The following is a 16,648-nucleotide window of genomic DNA, read 5'->3' on the forward strand; positions in this document are numbered from 1 at the left end:
AATTGAGTGGGGGTACAGGGTGTGGAATGGGAAGGCATGAGGGAGGGGAAACTGTGGTTGGGATATAATATATGATAGAGGACTAAATAAAAATATATTAAAAAGAAAGTGTGGAGTATGCTCAAAATATTTTGCATCTAAAAAATGTTGTTCATGGAACTGTTGATGATGTATGTGTGGAAACTATTTACTTCACATCTGTAAGCAATTCAACAACTTCATAAAGCCAATAGGATACGGGGCTCTATATAACTTTCAGAATCTCATCATGTCTAAATATATTCAATAATATCCACTCCTTGAAAACACGAGTAAGCGTATTTTCTACTATGTTGATTACTTTTCTTATTAATTTATACATTTTAAACATATAAAATTTATTATTATTATTGTTATTATTATTATGCATTCACTTCTATGCCTGAGAAATTGAACTTTTCCAAAAGCCACTTGTTCTCCATGGTACTGAACTTCTAGATGAAGACATAACCACACATCAGAATATGACATGCTCCTCTATGGAGCGTAGGCATCCTAAGTATCAAATATTAAAAAGTCTGCTTACAAAGGAGCTCGTGAACTTCCTCCGTCCAATCTTTGCTAAAACTTCCAAATTACTGGTCCACTAATTCAGTCAGAATAGGAAAAAAAGAATCAATCTTAGAAACACATAGTTTTGCTTTAACTCAATATATGCTAAGTATTTGTTATGTAATACTATGTACCACATATGAACGTCTCTGCAAAAGACATACTCAAATACCAATTCCTGAACTACAAAATAGAACACAACAAGGGAATGGTCATACCCTCTGAGGACATGTTTAAGTGCACCTGTTTGGTACTTGGAATTGAACACGGGGTCTCATGCATGTAGGTAAATGTTCTACCTCTCTATACCCCTCAGGTCCTTTTTACTACTTTATATTTTGAGACAGGATCTTGCTAAGTTGCCTAGGCTGGTCTTGTGCTCCCTATGTAGCCCAGTTTGGCCTTGAACTTGTGATCCTCTTGTTTGACTGCATAGTAGCTGGGCCCAGCTTTGAATATATTCCAGTGTAATGTTTTATAATGACTTAGTGTTCTTCTTGATTCATTCCTTCTCTTCAAACTATATGATTACTTAACATACCTATTCATATGAATTGTCATTTTATCGCATTTATAGGATAGAATGGCAAAGATCTTTATGGTCAGCACAAAGATTTTCACAATAATGAACACATTTTTCAAAAACAATGCCTTGCATAACTCTTTTGTTTTAGCAAACTTCTTGCATGACAAAGCATACTCACTCATCGATTTGACAAACGCACATCTCCACCTCCTTCAGTGCAGTCTGCAGCTTGCCCAGGAGTTTGTGATAGATGTCTTGAGTTTCTAAGTCTTCTTCTTTCAGCAAATACCGGAGGCCATGGCCATCCTTGTGTCCCAGCGACAGGCCTGAAGGGGCTGCCATGGTTGTGATTGTGTGTTGAATGTATACCATGGGGCTCAGTTTCCCTGAGGAGTTGAAAGAATTCCATCATTTAACTTTTGCTTGTGGAGGCCAGCACATTTTAGAAGCCCAAGCTCATGTATAAGGAAATGTCAATTAAATGTTAAACTTAATTCAGAAGTTAAAACTTGTGAGGTATTGTTATTAAAGTCTATAAATGTAGTTAATTTGCTTGTCCTGTTGCAATGATTCACAGGAGCCTCATGCACCCTTCTCCTGTACCTTCTCTATTGTTCTCAAAGCCAGAGAATGATTTGGGGTAAGATTTTTTCACAGCAAGGTAAGCCACATACATAAGGAGAGCAGGAGCAATGGCCTTCTTCAAGGGAAACAGTAAAGTGTCGATAGTCTTTACAGATTGTTTAAGTGTTGCCAGGAATCTTTCCCTTATGAAAACAATGGCTTCCTTGCACACTGGGAATCTACCACATTTTGCGATGCAGGCATAGCTAGCTTTACATTTGCTTAAATTCATATTCACGACTTGACAAAATACCTGGGTCTGCAGACCTATTTTCCTTATCATGGGAATTGTGTTTCCTACTATCGAGCTGCACACCGAAGGCGCTGCCCAGGGAAGCCGATGCTTTCGGATAAGAAACTTCCATCACATTCACATGGCAGTTGGTAGGGCAGAAGTCACTGCTGTGCAGCGGGGACATCTTAGCTTTGGCCTGCTTAAAGGTGGGCCAGGCTCTGTTCTTCAGCACCCGAGAGAACTGCAAATTAAAGAAATGGGAACCAGTCGAGCTCACAGCAACGACTCAGACACCTCACGTGCATCCTCCCTAACAAGGCTAAAGGAAAATTGAGGCATGTCTATATGAACAAGGTAAGAATAGACTGTAATGTTGGAATGCACTTCAAACCCAAATCTTCCGATAAACCAAAGTATATGGGCAGCAACTGTATGTGTCTCAGCTGATGCTGGGAGGATGACTTAGGTGTTAGAGTGAACCTCAGTGACATGGAGCTTCTTAGCACTTGGTCCCGTGGGTCCCAGGAACTGAGAGAGCCAAATAGAAAGACTTGCTTAGAAGACACCTTAGAGCAGGAAGCAGAGTTTTGAAACTAGGCAAGACAATAAAACAGTATAGCTAGCTAGAGCTGGTCAAGGGTGGGAAATAAATGGGGTTATCGGGCTGGAGAGATGGCTCAGCGGTTAAGAGCACTGACTGCTCTTCCAGAGGTCCTGAGTTCCATTCCCAGCAACCACATGGTGGCTCACAACTGTCTGTAATGGGATCCAATGCCCTCTTCTGGTGTGTCTGAAGACAGCTACGCAGTATTTATATATAATAAATAAATTTGGAAAAAAATGGGGTTATCCTAAGTACCATCAGAAACCCACCCAAAGCAGTAATCTGTTGAGACCCAGCAACAAGTTGTAGAGGTATTGGCCCAGAGTGGCAGGATGGCTGGGCTTCCCATACATCCTGCCAGATGGCTGGGCTGTATAGGTGGGATCAGCCAGAAGTTAGTTGTGTATTCTGTTTTCATGCCATTGACAATAAAGTGCCACTCAAATGATGTGTGACTTCCAAGTATGACTACACTGCTACCCTAACCTCACAGAAGGTTTCCAATGGACCCCATATGTTCCTTCTGTGGTCTATGAGGCCAATATACTTAGTTCCACTAAGTATGCTTCCCCTTCTTCAAAGAACTCTGTCCCCTTGAGCCCTAAACTCCTTCTGTTGTGAACATAGTTCTACTCATATATTACCTACTCACTCTGGGATTTCTACAAAACATTTGGTATGTCTAGATTTTCTGATTCATTGCCAGACACTTTCTCTTCAGCATTTTTTGGGACCTAAAAAGTCATCAGGAGACTTCAGTGAATTCTAGGCCAGCTTCCATTTCCCTGGCTACAAATTATAAGGCACTTATAGCCTTCCACATAATTAGGAGTAATTTTTACTCTCACTCAGGCAGCAAGATAAAAACTCCATGGCGTAACAGTCTTGTATACAAGAAGCAGGCACCCATAGAGTCCAACTTAATTGTGGTTTCAAGGGCCGTGATATCCTCTGGCCTTGGTAAAAATACTCTATTACAGGACTGGATATGATGTTGAGCAAGTTAGTGTCTTATCTCTCAGAAGGTTCGGATTAAATAACCCTGTCTTCTTTCTAAAACCACAGCCATGATCCTACCTTCTCATGCTATAAGCTGATTGATAGTTTTGGCTTTGAAAAGAACAAGAATTAAGACTACCACTGCACTTTCTGACACTTTAAATTCAATGGTAATATAAAACACCATATTCCATAAGTATAAGCTCACTATCAGGGTGAAAGCCTCTCTTATATGTATATACAGATACATAACTATATAAACATGCATATGTATATATGTGGGTTAAACTATTTGTGAATTATTTCTAGATAAATAGCTCAGTCAAGCAGCACAGTAAGAATCAGAATGAAACTGGCCCAAAGTGGAGGATGTTATTAATGAGTCCTCCAAACTATATGACTGTATACACTGAAAAGAAACAAAGACCTTGAGAAAATCCAAATCTAGATCCTCATTTTAATAATAACTTTCCTGCCAAGACAGGTCCGGGATCTAAAAGAGGCTAGTTGCGAAAGTTCAATACCAAGTTCTTTCTACTCTCACTTGGAGATTAAAGTCTTAGCTGAGGCTGCATGGTACACATAGGCATAGCAGTAAATTGTGTTATGTCATGATAGCATCCAATTATCCATCCAGTCAGAAACAAAGAGGGAACTGTCTGTTTAGGCCCCAGAGCTAAACATTGGAGATACAACTCCTATCCTATGAAGTACACCCTGTTGCAGTAGAACAGGTAAACACTGTGGATACTGTTATACAGAACAACTACTAAGGTACAATCATATATACAGGCTTATGGAATGATACACATGGAGCAAACACATACTAGATCTACAAGGTGGGTGATCAGAGATGTTGTTAAAGTCTAGGAAGGTGATGGACGTGGTGATTAGGGGTTAGAGGTAGGAGTAGGTACTAGGGTGATTAGGGATGGTAGGTTTGGAGACCGTGAGGTAGAATCTCTGATTCATATCCCAACACAAATTTCTGACTCCATACCTGGAGAGAAATCGTAGCCCTTGGTTGGGATGTTCCTCAAATAATTCAAAAGTATCATGGAAGAAGCAACTCTGTTATGTCTATCTAGAGAAGCAAGAACCTCAGGAAATCTCCCATCCTGGAATGTCTCCCATCCTGGAATGTCTAGTATGAATTTGATGTATGTGTCAAATAGATGTATTAGAAGCACAAATCATGGTGTGGTTTAGATGAGAAGACCTGTGTGTTCAAATTTCTCAGCTTTATGCTTGGGATGGCAGTCCTGGGACCTTGGAGAAGGGTGGTCGAGTGAGAGGTCTTCAGGTTGAGCTGAAGAGCATGCTGGCATGTTATTCTGGGGAAAGATGAGATCTCTCTGTTTCTATGTCCCTGTCTTCCATGACACACTCTCTGTCTCAGTATGACAACACTGTTCATGTGACGACCCAGCAGGCAGGCCCTTCTCAGATGCTGACCAGATGTTACAGGACCTTCTCATTAGCCACCCAGTCCATGGTACATAGTCACAGCATCAGAACTTGGACTGAGGCAGATAACCTCAAGGGGAGGAACCAACAGGAGTATCTCTCCATCACAAGTCTACAGTGCTGGGTGGAAAAGTGTGTATCCAGACAGACATCCTCTGGACTCTGTAGTAACAACTTCCATAAAGAAAATCCTAAAAAATGTAGGTTCAGCTTATGAACCAACTGTGGTACATCCGTAAGAACATACTCTGTGACAGGTGTTAGAAAGCTCCAACCTGCCTAACATTGTAGCAATATTAAATAAAACACCTGTTGACTAGGAAAGGCAGATTAAAGTTCTTTCTCCCCAAGTGAAATCTGATAATTTTCAATGAATAGATACACTGGTCCGGGTGGGCTTTGAAGGACAAAAGGTTAGGCCTACTGTGGAATAGTGAAGCCTAAAGTCACTGCTAGCTTTATCCATTTATTGATGAATTAGAATCTGAGTCTTCAGGGCGTTGGTTCCAGGATATGGTAGGACTACTGAATATCAAAGATGTTTAAATCTCCTATATAAAGTGGCATAAGCACTTAGATATGACTCTGTTTTTTCCTCTTTACATTTACTATGTGGGTTCCAGGGATCAAAAGAAGTTAAAAGGTTTAACAGGTACTATTTTTTTCTATAGAAAAATCTCACTCTTTATGTAATTTTAAGACTGTCCCTCATTGCTTCTATAGTATTTATAACAATATAAATACTATATAAGAATATGTCATAAATAACTTTTAAATTTTTGTTATTTTATTTTTCAAAATGCTTTTGATCTTAGTTGGTTGACTCTGGATGTGGAAGCCCAGATGCAGAATGATAGAATTTACCTAATGGAAAGATGGCATAAGCCTGAGATAAAAGAGATACCAGACAGGGAACATTGCGAGGGGTGGTATGGGAGCTTTGCTGAAAACAGGTAAGGGCTGAGATGTTCATTAACCTCGAATGGAGAAGCCAGTAGACCCAGAGACTGAGATCACCTAGGGAGGCAGAATGAAAGGACAACAAGTGCTAAGCCCTGGTGACTGTCAATGGAAGGATCAGAAATAGAAGGAAATACAAGCTTTAAGTTCCAGAGAACTGATAAATGAGGGTTCAAGGTCAGCTGTGGCAGATTCTATTGAAGGATAATAAGGACAATAGTTCAATGGGCTTCAACTAAAATCTAGCTCTTTCTTTTACACAGCAGGAGTCTGAGTCCAGTTGGAGTGCAGAGGACAGTGACCTAAGGGCTGTGGGAAGCTCCTTCCAGGAAGGAGATGAGAGAAGAAATAGTGTGTAAAGTGGTGGCAAATGGTGCTGGTTCAACTGGAGGTCAGCATGTAGAAGAATGCAGATCGATCCATGCTTATCGCCTTGTACAAAGCTTAAGTCCAAGTGGATCAAGGACCTCCACATAAAATCAGATACACTCAAATTAATAGAAGAAAAAGTGGGGAAGAATCCCGAACACAGGGGCACTGGTGAAAATTTCCTGAACAAATGAACCATTGGCTTATGCTCTAAGATCAAGACTTGACAAATGGGATCTCATAAAACTGCAAAGCTTCTGTAAGGCAAAGGACACTGTTGTTAAGACAAAACGGCAACCAACAGACTGGAAAAAAAGGTCTTTATCAATTCTACAACTGATAGAGGGCTTATATCCAAACTATACAAAGAACTCAAGAAGTTAGACTGCAGGGAGACAAATAACCCTATTAAAAAATGGGGTTCAGAGCTAAACAAAGAATTCACAGCTGAGGAATGCCGAACGGCTGAGGAACACCTAAAGAAATGTTCAACATCTTTAGTCATAAGGGAAATGCAAATCAAAACAACCCTGAGATTTCACCTCACACCAGTGAGAATGGCTAAGATCAAAAGCTCAGGTGACAGCAAATGCTGGCGAGGATGTGGAGAAAGAGGAACACTCCTCCATTGTTGGTGGGATTGCAGACTGGTACAACCATTCTGGAAATCAGTCTGGAGGTTCCTCAGAAAATTGGACATTGAACTACCTGAGGACCCAGCTATACCTCTCTTGGGCATATACCCAAAAGATGTGCCAACAGATAACAAAGACACATGCTCCACTATGTTCATAGCAGCCTTATTTATAATAGCCAGAAGCTGGAAAGAACCCAGATGCCCTTCAACAGAGGAATGGATACAGAAAATGTGGTACATCTACACAATGGAATATTACTCAACTATCAAAAACAATGACTTTATGAAATTCATAGGCAAATGGAGTGAACTGGAAAATATCATCCTGAGTGAGGTAACCCAACCACAGAAAAACACACATGGTATGCACTCATTGATAAATGGATATTAGCCCAAATGCTTGAATTACCCTAGATGCACAGACACATGAAACTCAAGACGGATGATCAAAATGCGAATGCTTCACTCCTTCTTTAAAAGGGGAACAAGAATACCCTTGGCAGGGAATAGGGAGGCAAAAATTAAAACAGAGGCAGAAGGAACACCCATTCAGAGCCTGCCCCACATGTGGCCCATACATATACAGCCACCCAATTAGACAAGATGGATGAAGCAAAGAAAGGTAGGATGACAGGAACCTGATGTAGATCTCTCCTGAGAGACACAGCCAGAATACAGCAAATACAGAGGCGAATGCCAGCAGCAAACCACTGAACTGAGATCGGGACCCACGTTAAAGGAATCAGAGAAAGGACTGGAAGACCTTGAAGGGGCTCGAGTCCCCATATGAACAACAATGCCAAGCAACCAGAGCTTCTAGGACTAAGCCACTACCCAAAGACTATATACATGGACTGACCCTGGACTCTGACCTCATAGATAGCAATGAATAGCCTATTAAGAGCACCAGTGGAAGGGGAAGCCCTTGGTCCTGCTAAGACTGAACTCCCAGTGAACATGATTGTTGGGGGGCAGGCAGTAATGGGGGGAGGATGGGGAGGGGAACACCCATAGAGAAAGGGAGGGGGAGAGGTTAGGGGAATGTTGGCCCAGAAACGGGGAAAGGGAATAACAACCGAAATGTAAATAAGAAATACCCAAGTTAATAAAGATGAAAAAAAAAAAGTGGTGGCAACCAGCATCGAAAGGACACGTTGCTAAAGCAGGTGACAATGAAGGAATACTTGTGAACAGACGGGAGCAAACAGTTCTTGGACATGGAACTTCAGGTGTTCTATGCATTGGAAGCTAATACAAGTTTAAATTCAATAAAGACATTTAACCAAACGCCAGAGATAATACAAAAGTAAATTACTAACAGGCAGATATCTCTCATTTCAATTAAGCATAAAATGCTTTGCCATGGTTAGGAAGAAGATTTTGCAGTAGATTGTCCCCTTAGAAAAGAAGGGTGAAGAAATTTATACATAATTTCACCAAAGCCATGTGTCAGTTTGAGGATTACATATATGGAAAACATGAAGCAGAAGAAAACCTCAAAGTAAGCTTTCCAATTCTTGCAGTGCTATTTTTGTGCAAACAAGAACTACCTCTAGGAAGGCTATAAAGAACTCCAAACACTCACAATAAGACTCATAATTTCAACCACGACAGTGACTGTAGTTATTAGGACGGGTTCTCAGCAGAGTGTAAGAAAAGCGTGTCCCTAAAGCAAGGCATAGCTTCACACCTGATCCGATCGCAATTCTGCTACACAGAAAATAATTTCTGCTCAGGATTCACTCAGTTGTCCAGGGTATGGAAGCCTTATCTATCTCACACATGGGCAGAAACCCATCTCTTGGCTGGTGGGAAACCTATTACAATCTCAGGTCCCTGGCTATAAAAGCTATTGAAATTGATTGGTTCTTAGTTTTAAAATCTGAAATGTTTAGAATCAGAACAAAGTAAAGTTGGCCTAAGACTTTTAGCTTCTGTGAATCCATTTTATTATTATATATAAAAGTTTTAAAATTGAAATATATTTGATCATATTTGTCCTCCCTGAGTCCTTCCATACCATCTCCCCTTCTGTATTTGTCTAACTTTAAGTTCTTTTTCAAAAAACAAGAGCCCAATACAACAATAAAAGCTACCCTACACCAAGAAAATAAAATAGAACACCCAAATAGAATAAAACAAATAACAACAACAACAAAAAAAATCCACCAAAGTGTAATCAAAAAGAGGCACACACTGAGAAAATGGAGCTCATATGTTAGTTGGCTATTCCTAACATGATGTCTGGTCTGAAGTGGTTGATATGTTCAGTGTCACTCCATTGGGTAAATGGGCTTCCCTCTCCCTTCCCTTGTTAGCCTTCACCCTAGTGGCTGGGTCTTCATTCATTCATTCTTTTCTAATATAATAAAATGAAATATAAAAAGATAAACCAAAATTATTATATCAAAGTTGGACAGGATAAACATGCAGAAGGGAAAGAGCTCCAGAGAAGACGCAGAATCAGAGATGCACGAATTTGCACACTCAGGAATCCTATAACGACATGAAACTACAAGCCACAGTCATACATGCAGAAGACCTGGTATGGACCCGTGCAGTCCTGCACATTAGGTTTCAGTCTGTGAGCTCATATGGGCTTTGCTCAGTTGATTAGAGTAATGTTTTCCTTTTCCCTTTTCAAAGGGATTTCCTGAGCTCTGAGGGGAGGGATTTGAATGAGACATCCCATTTAGGGCTGAATGTTCTCTGTCTGTCTGTCTGTCTGTTTGTCTGTCTGTCTGTCTGTCTGTGTCTGCTGTCTGCCTCTCTCTTTCCCCTCCCCCGTGTGTGTGTGCGTGTGTGTGTGTTTGTGTATGTGTGTGTGTGTGTGTGTGTGTGTGTAACAGTGTAATATCTGGCTATTGGTCTCTTCATTCAATCCTATCTGCTTCAGGACAAAGTCTCACTGATGACAGCTAATAAGACACTGATCTATGAGCTCTAAGGGGTTCTAAGGAGATCTAGGAGTTTTTATTTCACAATAAGCATGTTTAAGCTTCATTTCGAAGAAAAAAACGTTGCTAATAATAGTTTCAAAATGAGTTTGTGGGACTCTGCACACAAAGGCTGTGGTTTCTGTTGACATAAACTTGATAGACACATTGCACTCATCCCCTTTAAACTACTAGAATTATCAACATCCCATTCCAACTGGAGGGGTTGTAGGCAATATTTGGGGCTAACCTTGCATCTTCCGAGGGTGATGACAATGAACCGAGCTTATACAGCCACCAGGCCTTGTGGCCTAGATGCTTCTTGATTAACAATAAATGTAACTGAGAGACCATTCAGTTATCTCCTCAGATACATGGTCTGAGGCAAGAGTTAACTCCTACAGGTAAAAGCAAGACAAGACTTGATGTGTATAGAGCTTCGAGACTCAGTGACACTATATAGTCTATAATTAAATGAGACACTTTTTATTATCTGTGATCACTGCCTGTTAAGCTGGCCATATCTACCTTAAAGTGTTATAGCACCCACGTTGCTTCTATATAAAGACAAATACTTTAAGCACAGAAACATGATGTTTCTGAGAATCTTCACCATTTGGCAGTATGTGCTTCTGAGCCCATTGCACTCGCACCTCTTACCTTACTATACAGCTAATTTTTTTTTGTAGAAAATGAGAAATGACAGAACCTTAATCCTCCATAACCAAGTCATCATATGCATTCATGTTGCTCCACAAACATAGTCAGGATTGATTTCTTCATCCTCCATCTCCTGAGCTTTTAGCCTTTCTAAGTCACTACCAACTTACATCTTCGCAGGGTGAAAAGACTAGCAACATTTCCACTTGGGCTATATAACCCAAGAACACTTTATATCACTGTCTTATTCTAAGCCAAACACTCTCTGGAAATATGTGATTTCATTCCTTTATGATTACAACTAACTAAAATCTCCCCTCCTAATCCAAGCTATAGTCCATCTTCCCCATCAATTAGTTCAGCCTCATGTCTATACTTGAACATTATTTCTCACCCTTGTCGCTCCCTGTCACTTTGTTGTTTGACAGTTGTTGTTATTGGAACAAGGTCTGACTATGTACCTGGCTAGCTTAGAATCCATTGTACAGATTAGGAGGCCTGTGCCTCCTGAGGGCTGAGATTAACAGTGTGCACTATCACACACTGTCTTAGGGTTTCTATTGCTACAACAAAATACTGTGACCAAAGAGCAAGTTGGGCTGGAAAGAGTTAATTTAGCTTATTCTTCAGGATCACATATCATCATTAGAGGAAGTCAGGACCAGGACTCAAGTAAGGCTGGAACCTGGAGGCAGGAACTAATGCAGAGGCCATGGAGAGATGCTCCTTACTGGCTTGCTTCACCTGGCTTCCTCAGCCTGCTTTCTTTCTTTTTTTAATTTTTTTCCATCTTTATTAACTTGGGTATTTCTTATTTACATTTAGATTGTTATTCTCTTTCCCAGTTTCTGGGCCAACATCCCCCTAACCCCTCCACCTCCCCTTCTATATGGATGTTCCCCTTCCCATCCTCCCATTACCGCCCTCCCCCCAACAATCACGTTCACTGGGGGTTCAGTCTTGGCAGGACCAAGGGCTTCCCCTTCCACTGGTGCTCTTACTAGGCTATTCATTGCTACCTATGAGGTCAGAGTCCAGGGTCAGTCCATGTATAGTCTTTGGATAGTGGCTTAGTTCCTGGAAGCTCTGGTTGGTTGGCATTGTTGTTCATATGAGGTCTCAAGCCCCTTCAAGCTCTTTCAGTCCTTTCTAAGATTCCTTCAACGGGGGTCCTGTTCTCAGTTCAGTGTTTTAATGATGGCATTTGCCTATGTATTTGCTGTATTCTGGCTGTGTCTCTCAGGAGAGATCTACATCCAGGTCCTGTTGGCCTGCACTTCTTTGCTTCATCCATCTTATCTAGTTTGGTGGCTGTATATGTATGGGCCACATGTGGGGCAGGCTCTGAATGGGTGTTCCTTCTGCCTCTGTTATAAACTTTGCTTCCCTATTCCCTGACAAGGGTATTCTTGTTCCCTTTTAAAGAAGGAATGAAGCATTTGCATTTTGGTCTTCCTTCTTGAGTTTCATGTGTTCTGTGCATTTAGGGTAATTTGAGCATTTGGGCTAATAGCCACTTATCAATGAGTGCATACCATGTGTGTTTTTCTGTGATTGGGTTACCTCACTCAGGATGATATTTTCCAGTTCCATCCATTTGCCTATGAATTTCATAACCCAGGACCACCCACCAAGCACTGCACCCTTTCCCATTGATCACTAATTGAGAAAATACCTTACAGTTGGACCTCAGGGAAGCATTTTCTCAACTGGGTTCCTCCCTCTATAAAAACTAACTTGTGTCTAGTTGAAACACAAAATCAGCCAATACACACACCTTGCCTTTCATGTATTTTTATAATAAGAGTTATGACTGTTGACTATCCAAACCAGTGATTTGTCTTTTGTAGAAATCCTATTGTTCTTATAGTATGAAGCACAGTTCCTAGTATATGCAGTGTATAAGATAACAGGACATAAAATGTAGGTAAGCAAATGAGAACAACTGTTAGAAAAGAATAAAAAGATAGAAAGTTTCTGATGTCAGTGCCTTTGCCAACTGGGCACTACTGGACAAGTTCCCTGACAACTCAGAACTTCAATTACTTTATCAATGAAACAGAGAATGTATATCCCACCTCACCAATTAGTAAGATATTATATATATATATATATATATATATATATATATATATATATATAGTGAGCTGGAGAGATGGTGCAGGTATTAAGAGAGGATGGAAGTTCAGCTTCTTGTACCTGCATCAGTGGCTCACAACTCTCTGTAACTCAATGTTCTGGGGAACCTAATGATCTCTTCTGGCCTTTGCACTTACTCATGCACGTGGCACACATGCATACACACACACACACACACACACACACACACACTGAAAAGCACATACAAAAGTAAAATACTTCTGTAAACTGTTTCACACATTGCTGGACGCATCTAATAGACAGAGAACACTGTGCTGCAGAGCTCCAGAGAGCGCAGCCAGATGTGAGCCGCCAGGGCCTTCCGCTATCTTGGAGAGGCTCCTAGCTGGTCAAAGTGGCATGGCTATGCTCACTCCATCTATTTTCATCTTTCTTTTTAATTAGGTGCTAAGTGTGAGAAAACAAAGGTCCTCAAGTAGCGTTTCCCTGTGCCTCTATTGGCAACATGTAGGACCATGCCAGTATCACCCTTTGCTTCCTGGCCCATCTTAGAAAAAAACTGCTTTCATTTTATTATGGAACATAGAGCCAATGACCTATGCACTGAAAATCTCTGCTACATAAAATAACCTGTTCTTTGTCACTAATTCTTTGCAGAGGCCTGTCTATGAGAACCCATGATACTTCTTGGTACTGCCTCTACAAAACCTGGTGTGACAACTGCTCAAAATGAACAGAATAAGTGACTTTGGGTACCCAGTCTCATCTGGTACATCTACAATGTAACTTCTATATCCTTGAGCCAAGGAATGTTGCAGAAACGAGGAAAGAAAGACTCTAAGAGCTAGGTAAACAGGAAATCTGCTGCTGCACAGTGTGTTGTAGACATGGCAGAGATAGATACACTCAACAATATGGCTGCTGAAACAATGTGGATGGGAGAACTTTCATTAATGAGTGCTACGGGCAATTAATGGTTGCAGACAGAAAAACGGTTATCTTCATGGACAAGCTCCATGACAGATTATCCAACCCTATAAAATCAGCCATCAACAAGTGTTCATATAAACATTGCCACATGGGCTCGGTAGTATACGCTCACACACACAGAGGAGGACGGAGGTTATGAACTTGAGATGGTGGAAGGGAAGCATGGGGGAAAAGTGAGGGACGTGAATGCTATAAATGCAGTATTCAAATGTGAAATCTGCAAAATTAAAAGAAAATGGTAGGAAAAATCTCCTTTAGAAAATGAGCCCAAGAAAGTCTATTGTACTGGATAGTTTGATGTCACTTGACACAGGTGAAGGTCATCTGAGAGAAGGGAATCTCATTTGAGAAACTGCTAACATAAGATCAGGCCTTATGTGCCACCCTGTAGGGCATTATATTAATTAGTGATTGATGGGGAAGGATAAAGACCATTCTAAGTGGTGTCATCCCTGATCTGGTGGTCCTGGGTTCCATAAGAAAGAACACTGTGCAAGCTGTGGGGAGCAAGCTAGTAAACTACACCCCTCCATGGCCTCTGTTTTAAGTCCTGCCTCCAGGTTCCTGCCCTGTTTGAGTTCCTGTCCTGACTGCCTTCCATGATGAACAGCCAAATAAACCTTTTCCTCCCAAAGTTGTTTCCGGTCATCATGTTACATCACAGCAATAATAACCTTAAATAGGACAGTCATGCACACATATACATACATATCTCACAGGGAATTTGATTAGAATATAGCAGATTACTTCACTTTTCATGAGGCGGAGGGCAAACATGGCACTCAATTTCAACAACTGTATAGGATCAGGGAATTTATTTTCATAGTTGTCTTTTTTTCCTTATTTACTTCCCCCCCATCTGTTGGTTAGTTTTTATTGCAAATAGATACTTTATGCAATATATCCTAATTACAATTTCCCCTCCCAATTGCTCCTAGATACCCAACAATACAAATTTATACCCTTTCTTTCTCTCTCTTTCTCTCCAATTATAATATAAATATGCATCTAAAAAGTAAAAGAAGATAATAGAAAAGAAAATAAGATAAAATCAAACAAACCAGAATAATGTGAAACAAAATAAACTAGCAAAAGGAGGAAAAGAGCCAAAGAGAAAGCACAGGAAACACATACAGGCACACAGAAATACACATTCATACACACAGAAATCCTATAAAATCACAACACTGGAAACCATAGTCTATGTGGAAAAGACCTTGAGGGAAAGAAAAACAAAAACAAAAACAAACAAAAACCCTACATAGCCTCAAGCATTTTCTTACTGCAACAGATAATTGACCAAGAAAATGATATAAATGTTAATATTTCAACGAATGAATCCAAACACATATTAAAGAAGATATTAAATTCTGATTAGAATGTGACTCAAAAGCAATAACTTCAGTAACAATTTTCACATAAATTTAGAATATTTACCCTCCCATAGCTGGATATTCTGTGGCACACATGCTCGACTCTCTCACTGCACATGCTGGTGAATTTACTCTGAAGGTCAGTGGCGATCACTTCATTCAAAGAATTGAGGCTGGTGCAGTTTTGGACAAAATGTTCATCACTTTTTGCTAGGGCTTCCAGAATCTGTACCAATAAACACACACAAAAGAAGAGAAAGGAAACTTCAAAAGTGAGCACATACATTTCCATGAAGCTTGCACTGTAGTTACCCGGGTTTGGTTTTATGAGGCACAGCCTGTAAACTGGTTGACTTGGCTGTTTGAGATCTCAGGTTTCACAGTCCCTGGACAATGAAAGCCTGCTCAGGGAGCCAACCGGACTTCAAAGACTCCCTGTTGGATCAATCAGCTCCCTCTGACGTAGGTGCACAGTTCTTGAACATCTACCTCACTCACTGTGACTCCTTCCCCCTCGATTTCATGGTAGATCAACAACAACAATAACAACAAAGCTAAGAGAAAGCATCAATAGCCTTCCTTACTGAGACAGGCCGCGGTGGACTGCCCACTGAATAATGAGAAGTGTTCACAAGGCTTCACCTAGCATTGTAAATTCATTTTTGCTTACAGATCTTTAACTTATGCATTATGGCTTGTTATTTTCTTTTTTAATATTTAAATATTTATTTATTTGTTTATTCATTTAATATCTACGAGTGCTCTGTCTTCAGACACACCAGAAGAGGGAATCAGATCCCGTTACAGATGGTTGTGAGCCACCATGTGGGTGCTAGGAACTGAACTCAGGACTTCTTGAAGAGTATTCAGTGTTCTTCACCACTGAGCCATCTCTCCAGCCCTATGATTTTTTAAATTAACTTTCTGTATGTGAGAAGGTGTGTTCCGATGTCTCGACGTGCTCCTGCTGCTTTGCCTTCACCTCTGTTTTGTTTTTCTTACTTTGTCTTTTTCTAATATTATTATTATTACTATTATTATTAATGCTGGTTTTTATTCTAATAAGAGAAAGAGAGAGAGAGGAAGAAAGGAAGGAAGGAAGGAAGGAAGGAAGGAAGGAAGGGTGTAGATTTGGGTGAGTGGAGAAATAAAGAAGATCTGGGAGAAGATGAGGGAGGGCGAACTATAAACAACATATATTGTGTGAAAGAAATCTATGTTAAATAATAAAAAAGAATAAAGAAAGTTCACATTAGCCTTTTAGGAATAGGAATAAAAGAAAAGTATCTTGATTCGTATACACTGAACTTTATTCGGTGCCTGAGCTCTGGCTGAAAAAAGTTCTAGATAAAACCATCCAAAGAACATTTTCTTTTCTTTCTTTTTTTTTTTTTTTCCGGAGCTGGGGACCAAACCCAGGGCCTTGCGCTCGCTAGGCAAGTGCTCTAACACTGAGCTAAATCCCCAACCCCCAAAGAACATTTTCAATGAGCAATCATTTGTGTGTGGCAGTCGAGTTAAGGCTCTGTGTATGTGCACATATATGTGCATGAACATCTCCCTGTACCTTGGCTCAC

The 16,648-nt window shown here is 40.4% G+C and overlaps 1 protein-coding gene across 1 annotated transcript in view; it reads right to left on the reverse strand.

The window, feature by feature from the left end:
• Prex2 (phosphatidylinositol-3,4,5-trisphosphate-dependent Rac exchange factor 2) overlaps positions 1-16,648 on the reverse strand; it is a 315,395-nt gene that overhangs the window by 136,410 nt on the left and 162,337 nt on the right. Inside the window, exons 23-25 of the mRNA NM_001393795.1 lie at positions 15,136-15,297; positions 1,995-2,217; positions 1,296-1,503 (exon numbers count right to left, since the gene is read on the reverse strand). Of these exons, the coding sequence (NP_001380724.1) occupies positions 1,296-1,503; positions 1,995-2,217; positions 15,136-15,297 (593 nt within the window). The remainder of the gene's footprint in view (positions 1-1,295; positions 1,504-1,994; positions 2,218-15,135; positions 15,298-16,648) is intronic.

This window comes from Rattus norvegicus, chromosome 5, assembly GCF_036323735.1.
Source record: "Rattus norvegicus strain BN/NHsdMcwi chromosome 5, GRCr8, whole genome shotgun sequence".
Taxonomy (NCBI): Eukaryota; Metazoa; Chordata; class Mammalia; order Rodentia; family Muridae; genus Rattus; species Rattus norvegicus.